This window comes from Plectrocnemia conspersa, unplaced genomic scaffold (genome assembly GCF_051122295.1).
Source record: "Plectrocnemia conspersa isolate PC_06_02 unplaced genomic scaffold, ASM5112229v1 ptg000009l, whole genome shotgun sequence".
NCBI classification, from domain to species: Eukaryota; Metazoa; Arthropoda; class Insecta; order Trichoptera; family Polycentropodidae; genus Plectrocnemia; species Plectrocnemia conspersa.
This window is the reverse complement of record NW_028277173.1, coordinates 20,779,143-20,806,908: the sequence shown is the minus strand read 5'-3', so window position 1 is coordinate 20,806,908 and position 27,766 is coordinate 20,779,143. Positions and strand designations below refer to the sequence as shown.

Genomic DNA, 27,766 nt, shown 5'->3' with positions numbered 1-27,766 from the left:
GGAAATGTTTCGCTAATTTCGCATTTCTTCGCCTTTTCGAATGGCCATGAATGAGACCTGCGTTAAGCAGTTGTATTTCGAATGAAGTATTGCTTCCTTTTAATAATTAATAATTTTATTTAGAATCGTTCCTTGCTTTATTAATACTATTATTACATTCCTTCTGCTTCGATAAATAAATAAAATATATCTTTGTCAATACTTTGAATTCAATTATTCATAACAGTTACTCATTGAATTGCTGGAATTGGTAACCGTTTTATAAGAGCTCCATCTTCATTCAAAAGTATAAATATGACACTATCGAAATACAATATAAATATAAAATAATAAATTAACGTATTACGTGATTTGTTCCTATTTTTGTCTGATTGAAATTAACTAGCTAATCTGGCACAAGACTTCAAACCATATGAAAGACATATTTATGGCATAAAAATGGCTTGGTAACGAAGCACTTGATTATTTATTTTCATACCCACCGTCGATTTTATAAGCACGTTTTCGTAAATAGCTGTAGTATATACCACACAACTCATAGCAGTGAAATCTATCTATTGTCTATACCTCAGTTCAACAAGCTTCTTCTTGATCTCTATGGAGCTAAATCATAATATACCTTTTTGATTGTAAATAACCGAATCGAGTGGTCTTTATATTTGTCTTGATTTTATACATATTTGATCAATATGTATCTCTTAAAATCGAAATAACAATTCAATTATTATTATTATGTTAAACCATAACTTAATATATAAAAAATATTTAACCCGAAAAATAAAATATGTTTATATACATCGTTTACTATATGTTTTAATTGATCTCAAATCAGATGGTGGGTGCTTAGAGAACTTCTTAGAGATTCGAAGAACGGCTTTTATCCTTGATATTGGTTTATATCCAAGTGTTACATACATACATATAAATTTAATCCGCATCCGCATACACATTGCATAATTCGCGTTTCCTTTCACCACAAACAAACTCGCCGTTCTAGTGCACGATTCGCGTTAATAAAAGCAGATGAGAACACCACAAAGAGGCAGACGAGCTTTCACCTACCGTTTTCGTCTCACAATATTGCTCTTTTGTCCGTTAAAAAAGTCTTAATCGCGCCATATAGTGACTATATATATAGAGAGAGATACACACAATGCATTAACCTCAATTTTTTAATATTTAAATCTTTTGTATCCTGTTTCGAATCTATTTCAACGCACTGCTTACTCGGCTTTCTAAGATTTTTTTTATTGACATACCAACGATATCGTAGTGCGTATATGGAATTCTTTGTTCGACGTAAATTGTTTCGTTAATCTATTTATGGGCGAAATTGCGTCTTCTTTGACGAAAACCAGTTCTTGGGAAATGCTCGTAGGCAGCGCACGTGTTTATTTTTTGTTAATTTACGTCTGCGTTTTTTAGTTGTTTGCTTTCGCTTTCGCGATTTCAATATAATTTTAGTCATATCTATATTTTATCTATTTAATGATATTTATGTAGAATACGAGTAAAAAACAAGACTCGTCTCAATTGTTGTTTCGATGCACATTTGCATTGAATGTTGTGTTTGGTTATTATTGCGCTATTATTAATTAGCGATCGGGACGTGCGTGCCGATTTAATCGCAATGAAATTGTAATAAAATGTGTATCAGAAGTTTCATAATTTACAGTAATTGATGTATTGATATTTTTTTAATTGTATGTTAATAATTTCTTTCTATGAACAAAATAAATATGTAATTCGATCGGGTATTTACTAGTTTTATATTTGTTTTATAAATATAAGTGACGAAAAATGAAACATGCAATATCAAAATGCTTTCATTGACTGTGAGTGCCCGGATGAAAACAAATTAATACTATCCGAAAAGCTAGTACATCTTTAAAATGTTTTAATTCTGTGGGGACCACACAAGTTCTCGTTTGTGGGGGGCCTTATTCTTGAAACTCACTTGATTAATGTGACCAAAAATAATCATTCATCAATAAGGATAAACTAAACAATATCACACAAAGGCTCTTGTTACGACCTGAACTAAAAAAGGTTCTCTCATAAATAACACAGTGCATTAAATGAATATTTCTTTATTACAAAACGGTCACAGGAAACAATATATCACCGGAAGATTATAGCACTGTAATGCCTTAATATTATATATATAGATATTCATTAAGCAAATGTCACTTTCTAAAGGCGTAAGAGAGCCTTAATTTTAATTATCATTAAACAATATGCTACAAGTTTTTTTAATGATAATTCCATAGAAATGTTACGTGACATTTATCAACAGTATTCTATTTACCAAAGCCCATCTACAAAACGAATCAAAATTAACTCATAGCGATGAAGAATCAGATGTGTGTGTTTTTGGTTTTCTTCGCGCTCATGTAATTATTCCCTAATGAATCCTTCATAATTCGTGAATACCACTCCGAAAACAAGATAAACAAAATTTTAATATATGCACATCGTCATATATGAAACATACGTTCGTGAAACGTATATTTTACATCATGCTTATATAATATATGATGCGAGAACGGGCCGGGTCCGACCCACAAAGGCATTATATTTATTGCCGGTCTTCCGGCTCACCTCTTTTATATCGTATTAATTTTTACTTTGTACCGTCCTTTGACGATAACGAACGAAGAGAAGGGCTTTTAATTAAATATATAAAAAAAAATTTAGCACTCTTTTTGGGCAATCCCAAAATGTCACGGTTCCGTATTGCACGAGACAGTGGTGTGAGAAAAAATATATAGGCTGTATAAATTGCAAAGGATCGGCTGGCTCACTTTATTTTTCTCCTGGCTATTTTTCACGATTTTCTCCTTATCTTTTGTCGTGTTCGCAGCTATATTTCTCTCAGTTTTCTATTCTGATCGCCGATGAGATATCGACGCAGTAATAAATATTTACGATACGAATTATCGCTTTCCCTGACGTTTTGGAAGGAAATAGTAAATTCTCTATAATATACTAAAATTTGGGGGTGGAGTCAATACCACTGTTAAATTTATTGCTATCAAACTGTTTGGTACTGAAAATGATTCTTTGTACATCGTAAAGACCGTGTAATTGTGACATTTTTATCAACCTCGAATGCCTTAATATAATAATATAACATTTTAAGAACGGAGGATGCAAAATCAAAATGCAATTTTGACCTCGATTATTGAATGTGTTAGTGCGTCTAATACAAATATGAGCTTTGTATAAAAATATTTAATTCTGAAATTAATAACGAACACATTATTCGTATTAAACAATGCGTATGTCTGTTATCTGATAAGCGAACGAATCCTGAGGGATAGTACTTCAAATTAGCCATTTGTAAAAAAAAATTTATGGAAATGGAACTCGTAGTTTTAATTTACAAGCTGTTTAGCAATGTCTTAAAACTAGTTCTACAAATGTATGATTTCAAACTACAAACGTGTGATTTCATCGTCAGGCAAAATATATATATTTTTGTATGTTTTTTATATTTTATGTGTATCCCATTATGTGAAGTTAAATTAAATTTTATGTTGAACATTAATTGTTTCGGAATTATATCAGCTTTAAACCGATATTTTGGTACCCTTTTCTTTATAATTTATTAATTTAAAAAATCAATCCTAAACTTCTCTGTCGTCGATACAGTTTTAAATTATTTATATTTACACTGCTGTATCGAATCATGTTTATAATAATATATCTATAATATATTTCATCGTCAGTCATAATTTTATTTAAAACAAAGTTTTTAGTTAACAAAATTACGGATATCTTATCTAACTGACAGTAAATATTGTATGTGAATATTATATAACTTAACAGTTAACCACACCAACAATATAGTTATTAAAATTATATTGATGAGCAGTATAATATTACATATATAAATTTTGAGTGAAACGAGAGGTAGCAATCTATTTTTATCGATTCAATTATCCATTTAATTATTAATATTGCATATTTCCAAAACATTTATGTATGACTTGGTGACCTTGATTTTACTTTTGACATGCCAAGATGATCATCTAATACAACTCTCTGCTCTGCTCAATTTACTCCATTTCATTTTTACAGTAATTTTCTTTCTATTTAATTGCAGCTTAATGACTGAAACAATCTTGCCCAAAAATAAACTGATTTCAAGAGTGCATCTACGCTCATCATCTCAATCCGTGACTTTTTTAATCTCACTGATTTTATTTTGCAATTAAACTTCTATTGTTGTTGAAAATTGTGTTATATCTGAATCTTAGCTTGTGCGTCATAGTTGTTTTGTTAGGATCATCACAACTGATAATATACTAATTCTAATAATTATCGCATGCAATGCTCATAAAGCGTGTTAGATTGTTTTCGGTAGATAAAAATGTTGACGTTGGTTATGCTTTAATTATTAATTATCATGATGATCCATCAGACATGTAAATAATATATTATAGTTGGTGTAATGGCACTGCCTTTCTGTGCATTTTTAATATTAACTTTAAATAATGTCGCTAAAAACGATTTATTGTCTTTAAAATGGTTGCTTTTACGAATCGTGAATATTTTAAGGATCAAGAAAGCGCTGAGATGAGTGCAATAAATACTAGATTCGATTTAAAATGCTCGCGGAATCTCACGTGCTGAATGCAGATGTGTAGAAATAAAACATGGAAGCTTTGTACAAATACAGTGTTCGCTTTACAAAGAATTCATTAATCAAACGTATAGGTATCGTTCAGCGCCGCCAGAGTATTGATCTTGAGGTGCATCCAGGCCATCGCCAAATACCTTTAATAAAATTTACTTCAATCTCAAAACCAGTGGCGAACTAGATATGCCATAATAGCGTATCAGTCAAGTGTTAAGATTAATATTCATCTAAAATCCGCTATTTATAGTATTTTTGGTCGGAGTTGCATTAGTTATTTGTTAATATAAATTATTTTAATGTCTGCCTGTTCGGCGTTAATCTTTAGGCATTTTTCTAGTACGCGTCCACTCATTTCAATTACATTTGTTCACGAATATATGAAATGTGTTACGTGTAACGTCAGTCACAGCTAGTTATTAGTATGATACTATTACAGAACAGTACAAAAAAGCAGGCCTGATTCGATTCGCGTCAGATTTTACAATTCGGCACAAATTGATAATCCGACAATAAAATTAACCCGTTTCGGTCCAGCGGTGGATCGTTACGAATCGACGCACACGCCCGGAAAATGCCTCTAATTAACCGTCGGGAAATTTATTATCGTCCCGTGTGTTATTTTTTGTTAAAACACAATTTTGGTCAGATGCACGCGAACAAACGTTAATTAAGTTTAATAATACGCAATGTATCATTGATTAATGTACGTACACAAAAACGGTGTTCAATCGATATTGAGTAAGATGTATAAACGTACATATGTTCGTCAATCAAGCAAGTGTATATCAACAACATGCAAAATTTTTAATTACGGTAGGTCACGTTTCGCGTCAGTGTGTTAAGATCTGAGCGATTGCGTGAGTCGAATCGCATCGCTCGTTAACACAATGGCGTCTAATCGAAATCGTGAAATGCGATCTGTCGGCGTCGAGGCACAATGGCGTGCATCTGACCTGCAAGGTCAGGTCGTGTTCGTCCGATCGAAGGATAAAAACAGATAAATGCAGGCACACAACAGAAATAATTTAGCGATGAGGGATAATCGTCAGATTGCGAAAGCGAGTCGTAATATGACGGAGAAGCACGCGAGTTTCTCAAAACAGGTGTAAGAGTGGACAGGCGTTCCGAACGCTGAAAGTTTAGAACTGAAGAACTCTTGCTGAAGTAGTAGGCTGGCGTCGATAAGCCATGGAGAGTCGCGATCGCGACCCTTATTCTTTAACGCTGCGATTAGAACGACAATACTCGCGCCATCCAGTCTCTAGCAAGTAGACGCTTTCACTACGCGTATGGTTTTCCCGTAGATCAACTTGTTATTTTCAGTTGCATTGTCTAACCCTCTTTAAAATTTACTACAAATGCTCTATTAGATTTACTGTAACAAAAAGCATTTTATTTTTTAAATCAAACTTCAGAAATTATTCCCAATAAATCCATTAGAACGGATGATTTGAAATGATTTTATTAAACACACAAGTTAGTTCAAACTTATTCAAAAGTTGGATTTAACGAAACACGCTTTAAATTTAAGGTCGGAATAGCGTAGCCCATTAAGTGCTTGACTTGTAATCCAGAGATCGCGGGTTCGAGTCCCCGCAGCAGACCCGAATTTTTATTCATGAACATGTACTTTTGTAAAAATTAGCCTATGCTGTAATTATAGCTTATAATTAATAAAATATATGTCACTGATTTGCGTACTTCGTTTCAAGTTTAGCTTTTCACCGCTTACTTGTATGTATTTATTGTAAGGTCCATAGTATATTTTTTGCTTCAGTGAAATGTTCACGGGGCTGATCATCAATGTCTTGCGAAATGTCATGAATTTTATGAGAAATTGTTTCTAATTAATTATATTTTGGCAACAAAATGTGTTTTTTTTTCTTTGCCAAACGCTAGGCAATTTGAGCTTTCTCAGGAATCGAATAAAATTTCTTCAGAATTTGGATTGAATTTTTAAATTATTTTTAGCATCTTAAAGTATTCTTTTGGTTTGATCCTATGTTGCAGATGATTTTTTATTAAATGACGTTGGAGTTTGCTGCGAACCATCGTATTTGAGTGTTGCTAAACAAATCGTACAAAAAGAAACTTGAGTTATATTTTTCAGATAATATAAAACCACATTGGATGTATTTTTTATTATATTTTGCTTTTACAAGGTGGGCTTTTATTCTTTTATTTTTTTCATACGATTATTTACGACATGGTATTATTCGTATCGGCACACCTGGAATCTCTCGCGGCACAGTTTGGTAGATACTGATTTAAATCATTTTCAAATGAATGCTGTTTTGCAGCCGTACTAGTTTTATCATTTACAAATGAAATAATCTTTTTATTAAATCTTTTGCAAACATAAGTTCTTTCTTTGAAAGCATAATTCCATTTGCGAAGCAGTCTATATTATTTACTAAACTCAAACTACAATTTATTTCACTTCATTTTTTTAAGCATAAATTTTATTGCTAATTGGAAGGTAGTTTGCATTATTTCTGCTAAAAACTTAAATTTTTAATTAAATCGGTTTAAATTCATTTTTCAATTCCTTCAATAAGTTAATGTTTTTAATTGAATATAAATTCAAAATATAATAATTTAAAAAATCTTGAAATCAAGAATTCTAATGAGTTTTTAGGTTCCTTGAATACATATTTTATTTTATAAATTATTATTTCGCACAGTGGATTTTTTTTAATATTAACAATTGTACAAACATCTTTGATATTATCTATTAAAGCATATGAATTTGTTAATTAAAATTCTTCTTTTTATTAAATTTCGTCTTTAATACTAAAAGTAAAATTCTCCACAGCATCAATATCATCTTATTTTCATTATCGCCGTCGTATATATGGTACATCGCAAACGGATTGATGTATTGTATGATTTAAACACAGGTTGAAAAGTACCGGAGATATTTTTCCAAATTTAACCATTACACTCCCCTTATCATTGTTTGATCTGACCATATGTTTCTTTTTGTAAATGTATAATAAATATATTTAAATGGTTTTCTACACTGAAGTAACTGAGTAGATAAATATGAGTTAAAAATTCTGACTTTAACAAGATTTTAATTAATTTAAATAGTAATACTAAATTAAAATAAAACTCATAACTGTCATTTGAATATTTTTTCTTTCATAAAAATTATGAATTAAATTCATAGCGCCCTTTTCTTATTTAGGCAGTTTAAAACCAGAGTTTGTGAAATTTTCTTTAATGAAGCTAGATTTTGTAATTGCTCTAATCGATATATTATTAAACGCAAAAAATTGACAACATGTGTTGACATGCATACGGTCTTTTTTCTCTTGTTTTTAACGCTCCAAAAAATGTTTTAGAAACACATGTGGATTCAATCATTTTTATTTCGTCGGATCGTATTAGAAAATTTATTTCGAAATTTAATTTTAATTTACCGGATTCAATTTTATAATTTAAGGAATCCGTTGATAAATCCCGCAGATTAATTTGCGGTCGGACCTTCTCTGAATACTCTGCGACTATAAATCTTTGAGAGTCGGTGCAAAAAGGAGTTGCGTCATCCCCACCGCATTATATTGTCGGTCTCTCGGTTATGGAATAGGCTGTGTGGGCCGCCGTAGCCTGCTCTAGTCTAAACTATGCGTTCGTTTACAGCACATTCGCCAAATACACAAATACTGCAAAAAATACTAATTTAGCCTCTTTGAGAAATTGGATACCGTCTGGCGCCTTTAAACGGTAAATTTCGACTACGGAACAACGACTGATTTGTATCGTTTGGATTGTTTTTTTTTTACTTCTGATTTCAGATAAGACAAACGTAGATTGGCTCTATCGAAATTAAGTTTGTCTTTATTGTGTCTGTGTAATCCAATGCTAGCTCGATGTTTGGGTGCCGTCGATTCAATTAGGTTAACGTCTGTTTTTCGACAAAAATAAGGAATGTAATAGCAGAACTCTCGTAGAGTATAAAAGTTTTCTACTTGTTTGAAATAAATACGACAACAAAAACAGAGTCAGGCTCTAGGTTTTTTTAAATATTATTATTTTTATTGTAATGAGATACATATAGTCTACTGCTATAATTAGATTTTCGATAGCATATGTTATAGTTGATTTTATCAAATTTTACTGTTGGGTATATACTATGCGCTACTATCAGAGTAATTTTCTAGCAATGTACTTTCATAATCATTACTGTCGTACACCAGATTCAAAAATATTAAAGTAGACTATAATCTAACACTAAACATGCTGTATAAATTTTACATATAAATTATATTATTGAATATGGTGACTAATGCCTGAAACATATGGGTTCAACTCTTATGTTTTACTCTATATCCTGTTTGGTAGTGATTATTAAATAATTATAATTTCGATTGATAATTACAGAATATGTTTTTTTAAATTTTCCTAATATCACGGATGAATATCGTAATAAATAATTCAAAATAAAATAAATTTATGTCAAATGTTTCGGTCTGGTGTCTTAACACTTACTTAGTAGTTGTTGATTGTGTTTACACCGTTGTAACGCATTTCATTTTGCAACGCAAGATTTAATAAATATATCGTAGTTACGCTAATATTGTATCGCTCTACGTCTAACGATTGTGTCATTACATTAATTGTACGAATTAAAATAGTAGAAGAGAGGTATAAAAAAATGCTAAATGTAATGTAATATTCTTAGACTAACCAGAGTTATACGTCTTTTGCGATTTTTTTTATCAAATGGAGTCAGTTGTATTGAAAGGAGGATAACGCATCTTAATTTCGCTTGTGTAATTGCATCAAAATATATTGGAACAAACTACTTTTACTGACATTTCTTCTTGTTTGTTATTGTTGTTGTTTTTTTAAATTTCGCACAATAATTGTAACGTGAACAAACACGTTACTGTACATTAAATTTTGTGCATAAGCCGTGAAACATGCGCCATATATCTATATATAATACAAAATATCGATGTGCAACTGCAGTGCAACTCTCGTAGAATTGCACGGATGCATGAGTCGATATGAATTTTATGCTTGGAGAACGTCGTTTGGTGCCATATATATTTAATATATATAGAAATGTGTATATGTAGCGTATACCTAATGCTCATGTATTGTACGTGGTGGAACAAAAGTCACAAAGGAATTTTATTCATGAGGTTTTCTGAGAGGTCAAAAGAATACGTTAAGCATTATTATAATTAAAAAAACATTAAATTAAATTTATATAAAGAGTTTTTTTCAGCTTTAGAATGTCTATTTTTAAATTAACTATATTTTGTATATAGAAAAATATGAAATCTTTACGTGTGGTTACGTGTTTGTCGCGAGCGCCTTTTCCTATCCGACGCAGGGTTATTACGTTAAAAGTTTTCGATACCCTTTTTGCTATTTTATTTCTTGAAAGACGTGCTTCTCGAACGGCTTTCCGATAGGTACGGAAAATCGCTATTTAGAGTATGTGTTTTTTTGTGCCCACTATAAGCGATAGCTTCATTCGATATGCTTGTGTAGCATGAATTAGTTAATGAAATTTAGAAAAGCAAAATCTGTTAATGAAATTTAGAAAAGCAAAAAAAGTAAAGCTTTAGACGTGATGTAAATTTTATGAACATAAGGAGTGCTTAATAACGTCCTAATCAACTCTTATATTTTTTGTTTGTGAACTCATCGTTACATAATTGTGCGTCATTATGGTAAGAGAAGTCTCTCACTAATTTATTTCTGTCCTCTTAAATGTCAGTGCTTAATTTTGTGAATTATTTACAATCATCTTAAGCTGTAGTTTAGTTAGCTCGTATTATTGGATATTCGAAATATCCTACTAAACTCAAAGCATTACTTTTAATAAAATTAAGCTTCATAATTTTCAACCATCCTTATTGGTTAACTCCATATTTGATGTGACCTACATGGTGTTTTAATGTGGGTCAGCGTTAATATGACCTTTATCATCAATTGTTCACCAAAAAAATAATGAATCCATTTCAACACGATTCTTTGAATACACTTTAAAGTTGAAAAATATGTAGTCGATAACAAATTTCCATGAAAACCATTTGACCAGCTTGTACACATCCAAAAATGTAATTATTTTAAATATAAATGTATATGGTAAGTTATGAACTTCTAGACTTCAACTAAAAAAATATAACATTATTGCAATTTTAAGGTTTGGTAACCCTAAGGGGTGTGAGATGCAGCCAGTAAGACGCAGGCGGACTAGTAATAATTTATTAGTTTAATTATATATATTGCGAGTAACTATGATGGGTGAGAATCGTTTTCTCCGAGCAGTGATAGAGAAGCTGGCACAGGGATGATGTCCGTGGAAGATCCTCAGGGGTCTTGTAGGTTACAGTAATCGTGTCTGGAGTTCAGTTCCTCTTGCTGTGATGATCGTGTTCGGGAGTCTCATGCCGTATCTTCGCTGTCAGGCTGGTGAATCTGCGAGTGTGCCAATGTCGTATTGGAGATCAGCCTTGTGTATTCAGGGCTGCAAAACTTGCTGACCAATCACAATCATTCAGCGATCATCCAGCCAATCGTTGCACTCGCTTCTTAGAACAAAGAAATAAGTATACGCCTTTAGAAAGTGACATTTGCTTGAGTGATATTTCCAAGGTCGAATTATGTGGTTTTACAGTGCTATTTGTCTTCCGGTGATATATTGTTTCCTGTGACCGTTTCGTAACAAAGAAATATTCATTAAATGCACCGGAGAATCCTTGCATGTTATTCATGGGAAACCCTGAAGTTCTAGTCGTAACGAGTGCTTTGTCTAATTTATCCTTATTGATGAATGATTATTTCTTGTGACAGATTTTAACGCGAGTTTCAAGAATAGGAACCCCACAAACATTACCAATAAAAGCAAAGTCTTGCTCAATTTTTTTTAATGAATTTTGCTGCCTCAAATGATTTCATACCCTTTTTTTAATATTGTGTAAGATGGTCCTTAAACAGAGCCGCAAACAATAACCATTCCACTGACGTGCTTTGCAAGTTTTCTTTTTATGTGTATAATGTTTTTATTTTTATTTTTTACTTGAAGACCCAAAAAATGCAAACTTAAATCTTGAGAAATGATGTTCGTATGACCTACCGATCTAAAGAGCACAATTCAAAAGAACGCTATTTTTTATTCTAACGACGTTCAATTATAGTTAATGATCGATTCGTTTTAGAATCCTGTTTCTTTCAATCTTTACTAGCACGCGTCAATCGATTGCTCTCATTAAGAGCACAAATATTTTTTATTACTCGCCTTTCTACATACACAGCAAACTGTATGTAGCGTTGCCCAACGCCCATCAGGTTTCGTGTACGTAGTGTGTGCTACAATATGTCACCGTTGAATATTTCGACCCGGGTGCATACTACATAGCATACACACGTTTACCTTGGCGAGAGTAGGTAATCGAGATTGATAGTCATCTGCGGGGTTTCAGATTGCGCAAAAAACTCACACATACACACACGTGACACCTAATAAAATTAATTATGTAGACAATATATTAAACATATTTTTGAGGTAAAACGCCCACGCACAGTGCACTGTCGATAATGCGATTATGTCGTGATTGTTTTTTTTTGCACCAGCTATACTTGTCTGGTCGTGTTGACCACCTGTAAAATACCGGTCGATTATTATCACACATGTAGATATCTGTGTCAGTAGACAGGCTATGATTTTTGACGTGTGTTCGTTTATGGCCTGGTTGTAACAGCTTGTGTGGTGTTAATTATGCATAACAGAAACGATAATGTGTCGCAAGACAGAGCGAGTTTTATTAAGCAGAATTTACTTCCATTTCACGCATTTATTAACAATGCCTTCATGATAATCAAGCACACAAAAATATTATTTGAGATACAATTTAGTATTCCTGTAATAGTAGATAATCATAATAGGCGCTACAGCCGGTGTAGCTGCGCCTATTAAATGCTAACCGCTTTGCAGGTCGTTTATGCATAATAGATGTCCGGCCATTTATCAGACTCGTTGAACACATATAAATATTCAAAATTCATAAAAAATATATACATATAAAAATATATAATAACTACCTAAAAATATACAAAAAAGTAAATATTATTTTATTGACACAAAATTTAAACGTTATTTAAAAATGTCCAATCAGAATCTACTTTTCTCAAAAATCATTCTTGTGTATGGTTATGTATATTTATAATGAAATAAATTAATTTTGGATTTATTTTTTGCATCATACTCACAAGTATATGTGACTCTCAATTATGTTCCACATCTTATCTTAATTAAATAAATATATTCTATAAAATCTATTACAGAAGAATTGTTTTTTTTTGTGTTTAAAATAAATTTAGTTTTAGAACTACATATTATATATTACTATTTGAAATTTTATTATTATGTTGTATCGTCAAATCGTCTTTTCGTTTAAAATCTTTAAAGTAACATTGACCCATTTACATGTAACTTATCAACGTCTGTACGATTTGAACGTTCACTATACGACTTTCAGGCAGGTGGTGTGTTCTTTTCCAATCAATTCGCTATCTAAATCAGTCATCTAGCTCGCCATTTGAGTCTAGGATTGTTTCGCAGAACAGTCTCAAGGATCGGATTTCATCTGTCTATCTGTCTGTTTGTGTATGTGTTTCGTAATGTGCGATTTACGATTCCTATGAACGTATCGCATTTACGGCGTGCCAGTCTCGCTTTATTATTACGTGAAAGGTGTTCGCTCGAGATCTTCTGCCCGCTCGATGACGTAACATCTTAGTGTCTATATTTGACTGGATGAAATACAATTGCATTCGTTAGCAAATGGTACAAATAAGATGTAATGATTTTCTAGTAATATTAAATAAATAATAAACATTTTTTTTCTATAACGTTGTACGTAAAGACGTTTAAAAGTTTCGATTAAAAATAGATTTTGATTGTAAAATAAATTGCCCCTTTTTTGTACTCTTCAAGAACGGACTCACATGACATTTTCCGTAATAACTCTTGGTATATTATGCTTTCCTTAATTCCCAAATACCAGTATTTTAGATATCCCCAATTAAAATAATCGTTTGCTGTAAAATTGTCGAACGTGAATGTCCCTCTTTGTCATACGTATTTGACCACAACTACTCTATGTTCTCCTGACAATTTGTTCAAATATTATACATATAGTATCAAGCATATGCTATTTTCAACAGTCTGTATTCTGTCATAATCTCGTTAATGTTCAAGATGTGAGGATCTTGAGCTACCGGTATTTAAATTTCATACGAAATATGACAACGATTGAACTATACGTCTTCTAATATCTTTATCACATTTAGCCATCCTTCACTGAGCCAACTTATATAAATAAGCTTATACTGACCTTAACTATATTGCAAGTCTTACAAGCGTATGTATGGAGGGCCGATCGACTTAAAACACTAATTGTGTTTTGGAATAAAAAACTTTTTTTTTTTTTTAACGGTATCATAAGGGTATTCGAAAGCTTTATTTTGGATCAAAAATTCAAGTCTATATCTTCAAAAGGAACCAAATACTAGCGTTAAATATATGCAATGTCGCATTAAATCTCGTATGGGGGCCCGGTCAATTTACCATAAAACTTGTTTTTAAGAAAAAAAATTTTTTTAATTTTTTTAAATGCATATTAAGTTTCTGAACACTTTTTGCATACGACATTTTTCAGTAGGATTTGATTTCGCAAAGTTATGACACTTTTAATTTTTACATTGGCCGATATTTTGTAAAAAAAAATTTTTTTTTCATACATAATGTATAGGGGGTGCTCAGTAGTTCTATACGATACTAAAAATTGAGTTTTTAATCTTTAAAACCAAGCAATTAAGAGCGTTAACTCTTCTGCAAGTCTCAAAATCGCTCGTATGGGGGTTCGATCGAACTGAGACATCGCTTGTTTTGAAGCAAAAAACTATTTTTCTTATATTTTATTTTGATGAAGTTTAGGCTTATAAACGTTTCATATATAGCGATATTTTCGTTAAAACTTGTCGCCATTTTGCAAAAAATTGACACATTGGATTTTGCTAGCGAACATATATAGGATGCTTAAGAATTCTACACTGTCACCAAAATTCAACTTTAAATCTGTTTAAATTTCCTGTATTCAGAAGACAGTATGTGCTGGTTTATACATTACTTGACCATGTTGAAGAAATGCGACTTTTTTTTTCTTCAGTTTAAGCCATCGATATTATATCGTTAGCATTACGAAGATTGAAGAGATTATTTACCACCATGTGTGGCATTATTAATTTAGTATTCAATAGTTTTCTTTATTTTCTATATTTATTTATTATGACCAATTTTCTGTGTTGGTATTGATTGTGTTATAACGAGGTAAACACAATCAATACCAGACTGCAGAGTAAGACACCAGACTGAAATTATCTATTGAATTAGTAACATTTATTTTTATTATTCATCACGATAATAATCCGCGAGATTTGGAAAATCTAGGAAAACCTAATCTGTGAGAATTAATCAGAACTGTAATTATATAATTACTACTAATTCCGATCCCCCAGACAGGATAGAAATTGAAAAACAATAGGTTTCATATGGGATATTATATTTATAATTTACGGCAAAGATATATTCTCTTCAACTACAAAACTTACTTGTTTTTGCCGTAAATGTTTCGTCGAAAATCTCTTGCGTATACATAAGTGTAATATACATATATTGTATTGCTTTAATGTCGATTTTTTAAAATATAAAATATAAAAAGTCATGCTTTCGAAATAAAAATTGCCATAATAAAAAAAATTATGTTTACATTTTAAGGATAAAATAAAAATATTAAATCAACTCATAAGTTTTACATAAATGCCACATTAATTTACATAAAGCTATCTGCGTTACAACAATGGAGCGCTGATTTTATAAGTAATATATATTTATTTGTATTTGCTTTGCTTCGTTGAACATATTATCAAAATTTGTAGCAAACATTTTTAATTATATGATAGCATAAAACTTATTATTATTTTAATGATATAAAGTGTTAACTTGAATTGCGAAACACTTGTATTTTCGAGTAAATATATTTCTTCACTGATCAGGCTATACTTAAACTATACCACGTACAGCCGTAATACCTAAAGCACGTAATTACTCGATTGAACTTTTTTCTGATACTTTTTTCCTTCTGATTTCTCGTTCTGTCGGTATCCACATAATTGCCATCCGCTATCTGTTTATTTTTTTATAATCCTCGATTTTTACGCTATCGCGCAATTACATTTCGCAACGAGAAAATTCAGCGTTTTAAGGTTAACGACGAACACGATTCACTCCGTACGAAGTAATTGAACTGCTGCACATACCCACAGATCCAATGTGTGAGTGTATCTCTTCGAGTGTCATCGTCTTAGTTTCTTCTATACCCTTTTCGCGCTCGTTTCCCACTGCATCTCACAATTTCCCGACAGACCGCCATTGCCCGTTTCAAGATGGTGCGCGGTTTTCCCTGGGGAAATGTGTCAATTGCTTCTTGACACATTTCGCAGCGTTAAAGACTCTCGTATGTGCACATATCTAAAATGCATGTACATTTATATAAAATTATTTCAAATAGTGTCCGCGGAGAGATGTAATATATTCTCTTTTTATCGAGTGTATGGAAATTTGATTTCCGCTCGTTCAGTGTCGGCTTCTCGGTCGTACCTCTAGCACGCTCTCGAGTTTGTTTGATATAGAGAAAATCTCAAGAGCTTGTGGCTCCTTTGTGCGAAGACGAAGGCTCGCTAATGAGGGTCGAAAAATATCCGCAAAACAAGGTCACTCGCTAAGAGCCTAAAGCTTTCCTTATTTCATTTTACGTAAAAGTTGCATGAGTTTAGCAAGTGTAATATATGTATATTTAATTCCCGGATTGGACAAAAAAATATATTTATTTGATATGTATACATTACACTTACTGTAACATTCTAAAAGTTTTTTGAAAACATTCGGTAGACGTGTCCGAATAAAATGCTTTCAATTCGGCAATTACATGTTTCCTAAAATCATTTCGCTTTAAGAGACAGAATTAAATTTGCTAGCGTCAGGTGAATATGTCGGGCGATTTATCTCAACAACGCCGATGTTTCATTCTAACCCTTTTTTAATATCCTTTTCGAATTGTCTCCTTTTTGATGTTCAATACGTCTACATCATTTGGACCAGCGATCCTCAACCCGTCGTCATTTTTGGTAGCTCGCAACGGATCATTGCTCAAAAGAAATAAAATTTATGAAAACATTGAAATGGTACATAAAACATTTTTAAAAGCAGCAAATGAAGTATTTAAGCAATTCCAAAACAAGTCAGACATATTATATGCAAATTAATCCCTACCACTTTTGGCCAATATGGTTACAAGAAGAATTGAAGTAACGTTTGTTGCCATTTAAAAGAAGATTTGGAATTTTTTTGTTATTTTTCACTCCAATTTGATGAATTTAATAATGTGATACACAGTTAGAAATACAGTAGACCCCCCAATAACACGGTAAATTAGGAATGTGCTATTGGGGTGTGTGTAATTGGGGAATAAAAATGCTCATTAATTTTTTTGCAATACGTACATACGAATCAGGCCCGTGTGGTGAGATATCCTCCATTTGGCTAGCTCACACATAAAGTAGCATGTCCCCAATTTACCGTGTTATTCGGGGGTCTACTGTATTTGTTAGAATGATATTTAACAACATTATATAAAATATTTAATTTAAAAATCCCACTACCGGCGAAGTATAAAAATAAATTATATCTGAGAATATATCCATTCAGAAACTAGTGGGTATCACTACCGGTGGTACTCCAGCTAGTGTTAACTTACTTTATGCCGTAAAGATTAAATATTTTCATGCTTTCTTTCGTACAACTGCATTATTCATCAGTAATCACTGTGTACAAAATATCCAAAATTCAATAATGTAATGAAACTTGTGAAGTATCATACTCGTTATAGGCGATTATTCAAAATCCTTACAGATAAGTTGAATTGCCAGTATGGAGAGCTTTTTCTTCATACAGAAGTACATTGCCTAAGTAAGAAAGAGTTCTCCGTCGTTTTAACGTATTGCTACCGGCATAGAAACAATATAACTTTTCCAGAAACTGAAGAGACTAATTGGATGCAGAATTTTGCCTTTTTTGTAAACATCACAGAAAATTTGAATGAACTGAATATTCAGCTTTGGAATAAAAATAAAAATTTAGGAGAATAACTTGATCTAAGGAGAAGTCAAACATTTCCCTTGTTTAAAAAAGAAGCCAACAAGACGTGCAATTGGAAAAATCATGTTCAATTGCTTGCACATTTACGAGTAGTTTGAACGTTTTTTTTTATTTTAATTAGATGGAATTACTTTAGCCGTTTATTACGACGTTTTTATAACATATAATTTCACTAGCGCCTATCAGTTAAATTATATTTTTGCTAGTAGAAATATATATCTACTGTTGAAAATGTATTTGGACTTCACTAGTGAAAATATAACTTCACTGACAAATTCACATTCACTGTAACATTTATACATCGCATATAAATAAATAATGATATGTACGTAAATGTATATATTACTAAGTATGGAAAGTTAAAATCATATAATTTTACTAGCACCTGCCAGATAAATTATATTTTCATTAGCAAAAATATATTTCTACCGGTTAAAATGTATTCCGATATAATTTCATTGAAATGACATATTTTAAAAATATTTTAGAGATAACCCGATATATTTTATTTAGAGTCAGGGACGTCGTTTCAGCTTTTTCTGGAGGGGGGGCAATAGTTTGCCAGTCAATTTCATTAAGTTTCGTAATATTTCATTAAATTACATGCATTTTTCTGGCCTAATTGAAGGGGGGGGGGGTGAGTAACTAGCCGCCAATATGCGATTTAACGCCGTTGGAGCACCTAAAAACCAACATCCGCCACTTAATTGATATCCTTTTTTATAAATAATGAATTACATAATATTTTCGATAAATAAAAAATCTGTAAATAGCTTTATATTTGTGTTTTTTTAAATTCTGAAACTTAAGTTGTATCACCCTTTATTAATTAGTTGCATTAAAAACAATAATTTAATTTATTTATAGAGAATATGTACGTAAATATAAAAATGATACTTTTTAAATTGAGAACCATGGATAACAATTCACAAGTCTAGGTTTTAAGCGGCTGGCACAGACAGGTCAAAAAAGTTTCCAAAATCCATTGATGGATCAACAGATTTTACGACGAGTTTTAGTAATTTGACAATGTCAGGTAAAATGGTTATGTATTTCTAAATCTTTTTATCGTAATATATCGATAGAAATATTTCTGAGTAAATATTGAAATAAAATATTGGAAATTTATTAATCAAGTCATTTAAAATAGCTTTAGAAAATATATTAGGCATGACATACATACTTTTGGACTTCTTAAGGTTAAGTTAAACAAATACAGTGTTAATGGGTTTCTGGATTCGCTATTTTCATGATATATGAAAAGTTAATTGAGTATTGAAAGCATAAAGTATAAGTTGCATCTATCATAAATGTTTTCAATGCCTTCACAATCAACTGCGTTCTATTGCACAATTTTTGGTTATCCTAACTCCTCAGTAGCATGACAGGACTACTTAAATTTACCAGCACAAATCACAATAGCGCAGTAGGATAAATAATGTTTTAAATTATGGATTTGAATCCCACATTAAACCACGACGTTATTCAATTTCTATAATTACAATTCGGATCAATCACTTGATATTTTCCCAGCTTTTCCTAGATATTACTATTATATAGTAAGTCGCATACCAGCTGAAAAGGTGACGTCACCTTAAGAAAAATCCATTTAGATTCTTAAAATTTAACTGGACTACTAATTTTCTGCTTCCATTATCTTGTTAATTAAGTAAATTGAACGTGCTACAACTGAAATCAATTCAATCAACTCTTGAATTTTACCGACTTTTACATTTATTAGCCCTCGTTTTTGAAGCCATTCTGAAAAAAATGTAAAATCATATATATTAAGAAACCCGTAATTGAATATATATTATATTATTATATAAATAAACATATAAATACCTGCCTACGTAATATGCTTACTATGTGTTCTGTTGAAAGTAGTATCGTGAGTTTTAATGAGACAAACATAAATATAGTATAGATAAAAAAGCATCTCTACAAATTATTTTTAAACTTACCTTGATTTCCTCGACTATGTATCAAAATAATGTCATTTACATATGCTACTATTGTTACTACTATAATGTTGAATCCAAAAGCATGATTACAGTTATCCAAGAGGTTAATACAATCATTACGTACAATGAGATCATTCACCCGAATCTAATCTCACTAAGTACGCAGCTTGGATCACCAAACAAACTCCAAAAGACCAGTAGCTCATTCTCGGCACGCGTGCATAAATGAATACCGAACGAACGCCTTTTGCATTTTCCACGTGTCTCTTCTTCCTCTCGCGGCATCCGGAAGCATCTTATCGTCCAGATAAGATATACATACACACTGACAACAAAAAACTATCACTTCCAAGAAGAAGAAGCGTGCCTCTCTTGGTTCACGGTCCGTCGCGTTTTTCCGCCACCCCCACTATCCGGCAAACTTTTACGTCCTACGAACATTTTGCGTCATTTCCATCGGTGCTGCTGCCGCATTCGCATCGGTCGCAGTTATGTGAGTGTGCCTTTAGTTTTGTTCTTTCTCCATTTCCGCTTGTGTGTGATTTTATTCCGTTACGCTCGAAGATGTCTCAATTTTGACCTGTTGCGTATTTTGCACCGAAGGAAGTTGCGCTCGGACTAACAGCGAACGTCAACCTCACGATTTGTTGATTTTTTTTCTTGTTGAAATAGTTAATGGACTGCTCAAATCTAAAGGCGCGTCCGTATTTGCGAAACCCTTCGCATGTGTATGCTGGTCGTGCATAAAATGGATGACATTTAGCAGTGATGTCCAAGCCTTCCGCAAAATATTATCATTTCTCCGACCCAAATTTAAAAACAACTTAAAAATAATATAAACAAGCTAATGCATGGGTTGCAAATGTAGTTAAACTTTAATCAAATCGAGGCTCATTTTTTCGTACAGCGTGAAATTTTTGAATATTTTTCAAATACTTTCTATTACACTTCTTTAAAAAAAAATTTCGCCAAGTTTTTATTTATTAGTTTTTTTTTATAAATTTAACCTTTATGCGTCCCGAATTCATTCACACATATTTCAACTGATGTGTAGCTGGTTGTTGTTTTTTACATGGTAGTAGTACTCACTAATGTTTCAATTAATATCACTGATGATCATCCACAAACTCATGATATTCTAAAATGTCTTTAGCCAGCCTTAAAAATATTAGTAATGGCAGAATGTACCTACGAATGTGTGGGTTGTCATGTTGATGTTCTTAATAATAATTTGGAAGACACAGTGTTTCCCACAACGTGGCTCACGAAGGAATATTGTGCAGATCCTAACTACTTAATACAGAATAAACCCACAAAAAATGCTTTTTGACACCACCTGATTATGAAATTATGCGCTGCAGCTAGGGCATCCAATTACCCGCCCAAATTCATTGTCCGGTTCTCAAGGAACCGGGTACCCGGTTCGGTTCCGGATAATTTTTGACAACTATTATATACTGACCCGGAGCTCAAATTTACGAATATATATCTTAGATTTTGAATTTTATCTTGAATTATCATGAATTTTAACTATAATTCATTTTACATTTTCGATACCCCGCTTATCACTACCTACTCTGCATGCAGCTGTGATTTTAACGGACTTGGAAGCACCGAATATTGTTGCCTATTGTTGTTATATTGTTAAATCGGTTTTGGAAAATAAAAAAGACGGAGAACAGATGTTTAATTTAAAAAAATAAACATTATATTGAAATGAAAAGAACCGGGTACCCGTTAAAATTACCATGTATATATTGCATATTTGTTTCTTTTTTGATATTTCAATTTTTTTCATAAGCACATTTATTTCATAAAATGTAGAATTTTAATTTAAAAAAATAATTTGTATAATTTTTGTGTCCGCAATAATCTACAAAACATATGTATATTCAGAATTTTCACTGTATGGAATACTGGGGTCCGCAATTATCGTCTTCGCAATAATCACCAAACCAATATTTACAATGAATATTAAGATTGCTGATACTAAAATTTAGTACTAAGGAACATGTTTGTCTATTTTGTAAATATTTATTAACATCCTATGCTATTCGCGAGGATGAAAATCTTTTTTTAAGTACTTGAAGAATGAAGACATTCGTGCACACACTGTCCGTGGAATGCGAAGTATTTCGAAAGTACCTATTGTGTGTCACTCTTTCCTTCTCATCATAAATGTTTTCATACGCCAACTACTATGTATAATATGCTCACATTATTTATTCTTTGAAGATCGTAGTTCTTATTTTGAAGATGAATCAACAAAATCATTCTTATTGTTTTTTTACCTGACACCAAATGTCTTCTAACAGGGAATGATCATATATTAATCAATATTTAAGTTTATTGCTGTATTGCACTAATAGCATAATATAGCTGACCTTAGCAAGGTCCTATATTGGACCTTGCTAAAACTTTTTCCGAAGATTTACCTTACATTAATGCACAAAAAATTCATTTAATGGAACAAAGTATTTATTTAAATGCACATACCTCTCTAAATAACACCCTATAGATATTAATCTGATATTCTCTGCGAGACTAAAAAACTAATCTGGTCACTCAGAATTATAATTATGTTAATAACACTTTACAAATAAGCACTTTTATTACCACAAATAAAATAACGCATATATTAACAATGTAATTTAAATATAAAAAATAATCAGAAAACATTTTTGACGAGTTGTAAGACCAAATAAAATTTATGTACCTTTGATCTGCTTCATCTTCAAAACCCAAGCGAGCTACCTGTATATATATATGTATATTGAAAGATTAGCATGAAATATACATATGTTGTATATTCTTAGTTTTCAAAGAAAATATTAAACGTCCCTGGCTCTGGAGCTTTTTAGGGTCGTCCAAACGCGAAACGCATCCCGTCGATTACCTGTGCGGTTAAATCGCGTAAGGAGCCATTCCAAGCGAATAATTGCCTTTGGCGGTGGGTCATTATCGAGCCACCCTCACCGTTATGGGGCTTAGAATACCCCTCGACATATTCTACTTCGTCAAAAGCGTCGATTAGCCGATTGAAATGGTTTAACTCTTCTGGAGAGGTGTGCCAGAATGGCGCCGCGATCGATCGTAGTTTGGAATAACTTTTGAAATCCCGAAAATCGAGATCTTAAGAAATAAAATATACATTAAAAAATAAGTTTTATTCAAGTCATTGAAAAATGTATTTGGTGTTGATTTTGTATTTATAAGGATCATATAATATTAATGAATGTTTTTATTAAATTAACTGCTCTTGAAAATTCATCTGCAAATATTTTATCTTTTGGGTTAGGATTTTCACCATTAATTTAAGACGTTAAATAATGATGAACCGTGAATTTTAAATTTACTTAATCAAGTTTTTGATTTAAGCCTTAAAAATATATTTATTTAATTTAAGTTACATTTTTTAATCATTCATATTTCTAAGAGACACAGGCCCTTTGGTGATGTAGCATCTGATGGCTTAAGTCACACTACTGGCGTCGTTCCTCTAAAAGATGTAGGCGCTGTGGTGCAGGCTTAATTTTTTTGGTGCAGCTTTTGGTGAGAATCTTTGCGAAGTTGTAGCCTTTTTTAGTCAGAATTCCTACTGATGCCTCAACCCTCGCCTCGCTGGCTAACTATTAGAATTTGTTTTTTTCCCCGTCCATGTGACACATGTCGGCCGCTACAGATACGTCTAAATAAATTATTAAAATCGTAGCACCAGTTCTTCGTCCAATGAAATTAATTATAAGAGAGAATTTAAAAAAATATTTCTTATCATTGGAGAATAAGATTTTTCGAGTAATATTGACTGAAAATTCCCGAAATAGTATATCACTTATTGTATTTATTTTTTGCTTTCATACTCAGGTGGGTGATGTCTTCACTCTTGTTGGTAATCGGGTAGTAGCCTTGACGAGTCTTTCTAAGTTGAAATATAAAATAAATAATATTAAAAAGTCGAACGAAAACCGGTCGCGGCAGTTTATTATTGCAATTCAACAGTTTTGCCGACCTGGTGCATAGGTGGCGGTGGCATTTTGTACCAATTTGCATTCGGAACGTTTCGGGGAAATTCCTATTCTCTGGAGCGGTAGAGGATTGCGGCGTAAAAGTTTTATACTATATCAGTATCTACATATTTCCACGTGTTAGTTCGAAACGTTCATTACGAGCCGTTGCACCAAGCCCCATAAAATATATGATGATTGAACTCGAGCATCGTATGCAACGGATATAATAATAGCTTACACAAATACATATTTAATAATATAGTATATTTGTATAGTACTTATAATTAACTAGCTTTCGTTCCAGCGTTTTCTTTCCAGTTATATCGTATTGAAGGACACTGTACCGGGGGAGATTTTTATGCCTCCCAAACGTTTATACTAAATTGAAGCTTGTTAAAAATGTTTATTAAAACCTTTTGAACAATACTTATTTATGAATACTGTCCGTTCTGGCGTGACAAAATAAATATGCGCTTTTGGCGATAATTGCATAGAAAAGCACTTTAGTGCATCCACTCGGCTGCTCGATTCAAAAGCCATTATAGAATTCAAATGGTAATTTTTTGTGTTCATAATTTGCAATTTTGTGATTAATTAATATTCATCGACTGACATGATACAACTAACGAAAAAACTTCTACCATAGACGATGTTTTTTCATACTATTTTCATTTGCTAGAAGATAGAAATGTTTAGCTGCTCCACTCGCAACACTGCAATATAAAAATGCCCAAGTAAATTCCTGTCACATTTAACGTTTGTCTTAGTGCCTTATTTATTATCATGACGAAGGCAAGGCGAATTGATAATTAAATTAACTTGCAGGGATATCACTATAAATCAATGAAAAGTGTTTAATGCCTTTATAATTAATCTTAGCAGCATAATAGAGCTAACAGTCAAAAGGGTTTTTGATGTATTAATCTACTCTAATTCAAAAAATTTAATAACTAGTAGCCTTTATTCGCCCTTTATCTTGTAAATTGAGTAAACAAACTTGCTGCAAATGGCATCTTCTCTTAAATTTCATCGACATTGATAGGCGAAAAAATTAAAAAAAAAAAATTGAAACTGAACAACAAATTTTGAGATCATAATGCAAGCAAAAATATATGAGAAATACACAATATTTTAATTTTATACTCCTGGCTTTGTAAACACACGCCTTAATAATTATTATATATGACCCGAAAATTGAGTTCTTCTAGAATCAATACATTTGTCATGTATCAAATTCTTACTAGAAACTTGAATAAATGCTTTCCTAGATATACACGTTGATGCGACTCAATAGATTTGCTTCTCAGGACACTATGTAATTTCAATAAAAAACATTTACATTAGTATAATATTTAAATTTGTTTTATTATATTTGCTCTCCAACTGACTTTTTCTTGCTATAATTACACCAAAAACAAATAAAGGCATTATCTAAATATTGATTTTTCTTGTTTCAGGAAATCCATCTACTCCAATCATGCCTGGCGGTGCAGCTCCTGGCACGCCGTCTTCCAAGATTAAAGTACCAGTTAGTAGCTTTTTATATTATATACAGTACAACTAATGCATTTCTGATAATTTCAATAATCTATATATTATCTTATAGGAAAAACCGGCGACTCCTAGAAATAAGGTAGTCGTCGCTTTGTATCCCTTCAAAGCTATAGAAGGCGGCGACTTATCTTTAGAAAAGGTAAATAATAATAAAACGATTTCATTAATTCTTCATGATTATCTTATATGTAATTGTTCTAAACCTTATAATAAATGTGTTATTTCTATAGGGTTCTGAATATGAAGTTTTAGACGATTCTCAAGAACATTGGTGGAAAGTCAAAGATGACAATGGGTATGATACAGTTTCAGCGTGAAATATATAACGTAATGTGAGTGATTTGTAATATTGTCATTATACTTTCAGAGCTATCGGTTATATTCCTAGTAACTACGTAAAAGAGAAAGAACTGTTGGGATTGCAAAAATATGAGTAAGTAATTACACATGTTATTATATATGATTTGTATAAAATATTTATTTTATATTTACATTTTAGATGGTATGTTGGCGATATGTCAAGACAACGTGCCGAATCTTTATTGAAACAAGAAGATAAAGAGGGATGTTTCGTAGTCAGAAATTCGTCAACCAAAGGGATGTATACGCTGTCTCTATACACCAAAGTGTAAGTAAGTCTTACGATACTCATCTATACGATTGGTTTTTAATTTGTTTGCTATTTTTATAGTCCACATCCGCATTCAAAACATTACCACATCAAAACAAATTCACGAGCAGAGTTTTACTTGTCCGATAAACACTGCTGCTCTTCTGTAGCTGAGCTCGTCAACTATCACAGACACAACAGTGGCGGACTGTGCTCTAGACTCAAGACTAGTCCTTGCGATCGTCCAGCTCCTGCTACAGCCGGTTTAAGTCATGGTATGATTTTAGAAAACCCTATCATTTCATAAAAAAAAGTTATAATCTGTAGGGGAAACATAAAATTTTCCCATCTGAATTTAATTAATTTTGCTATTGTAAGCTAAATTTAGAACTCTAGGCAGTATTTAATTTGTATTATATATAATTGTATATTGACGGTGAACTTCCAAACATTTGTTTGTAGATGTTGTCTTTTAATTGTTTTATTTACAACAAATGGAGGTCTTCATTTAATTTCTCATATCAACACTGAACAGTTTTTTGGATAACAATATCATATCCAAAACCTAAATTGATATTCTTATTCTAATGTTTCAGATAAATGGGAAGTCGACCCTTCTGAACTCGTTTTACACGAAGAACTGGGCTCTGGCCAATTTGGCGTAGTCAGACGCGGAAGATGGAGAGGCTGTATGGATACCGCTGTAAAAATGATGAAGGAGGGTACCATGTCCGAAGATGATTTCATAGAAGAAGCCAAAGTTATGACGTAAGTATGCCAAAAATACGAATACAGTTTGTACACATAAAGCATGTGCTCATTATTTTCAGTAAACTTCAACATCCAAATTTGGTGCAGCTCTACGGTGTGTGTAGTAAAAATAGACCTATATTCATCGTTACTGAATACATGAAGCACGGATCGTTGCTCAACTATCTCAGAAGGCACGAGAACACCCTATCGGGCAACGCGGGAATGCTGCTAGACATGTGTATCCAAGTATGCAAGGGAATGGCGTATCTAGAGAGGCACAATTACATACATCGAGATTTGGCTGCCCGGAATTGCTTGGTTGGTTGGGAGAACGTCGTTAAAGTCGCCGATTTCGGCTTGGCTCGATACGTCTTGGACGACCAGTACACCAGCTCCGGCGGCACAAAGTTCCCGATCAAGTGGGCGCCACCGGAAGTGCTTAACTACACCAGGTTTTCGTCGAAATCTGACATTTGGGCTTACGGTGCGTTATGATTCCGATTTGAGTGTTGACAGTTAATTAGGATGTGTCGTTAATTTTGTGTTGTTTTAGGTGTGCTGATGTGGGAGGTGTTCACATGTGGTAAAATGCCTTATGGCAGGCTTAAAAACACCGAAGTCGTCGATCGCGTTCAAAGAGGAATCGTCCTTGAAAAACCTAAATTTTGCTTCAAGGAAGCTTATGATGTAAGTCGTTTTTCTTTTAATTGATTGTGACATTAAGAAAAAATATATTTATATTTTAATCAAGTATTATATACCTTGTTTTTAAAAATACATCACAAATTCTCTATTAGATTTAGATCTGGTGACTGCGGATAATTCAAAACTGTTAAGTCCTATGAAAAATATCCACTAATTTCTTGCGTAGTATATTTACATTTACCATATTTGGAAATATTTTCCAAAATAAATTCATTGGGTGTATTCCAACATTAGTTTTAGGTAGAACTATTCATATAATCTTCGCACATGGGCATGATTCCGACCCCT

General features: G+C 32.3%; 1 protein-coding gene across 5 annotated transcripts in view; it reads left to right on the top strand.

Moving 5' to 3' along the window:
• The window catches only part of Btk (tyrosine-protein kinase Btk29A), an 83,113-nt gene that overhangs the window by 53,748 nt on the left and 1,599 nt on the right, over window positions 1–27,766 (top strand). For 4 of the 5 annotated variants that reach the window (XM_088191460.1, XM_088191459.1, XM_088191461.1 and 1 more), the window contains 9 exons: window positions 25,314–25,384; window positions 25,463–25,549; window positions 25,641–25,705; window positions 25,778–25,843; window positions 25,910–26,038; window positions 26,102–26,295; window positions 26,617–26,788; window positions 26,851–27,257; window positions 27,327–27,460. In XM_088191460.1, the coding sequence (XP_088047586.1) occupies window positions 25,314–25,384; window positions 25,463–25,549; window positions 25,641–25,705; window positions 25,778–25,843; window positions 25,910–26,038; window positions 26,102–26,295; window positions 26,617–26,788; window positions 26,851–27,257; window positions 27,327–27,460 (1,325 nt within the window). Of the gene's footprint in view, window positions 1–20,295; window positions 20,343–25,313; window positions 25,385–25,462; window positions 25,550–25,640; window positions 25,706–25,777; window positions 25,844–25,909; window positions 26,039–26,101; window positions 26,296–26,616; window positions 26,789–26,850; window positions 27,258–27,326; window positions 27,461–27,766 lie in introns of those variants that run through there. The other variant, XM_088191463.1, reaches the window with a different exon arrangement.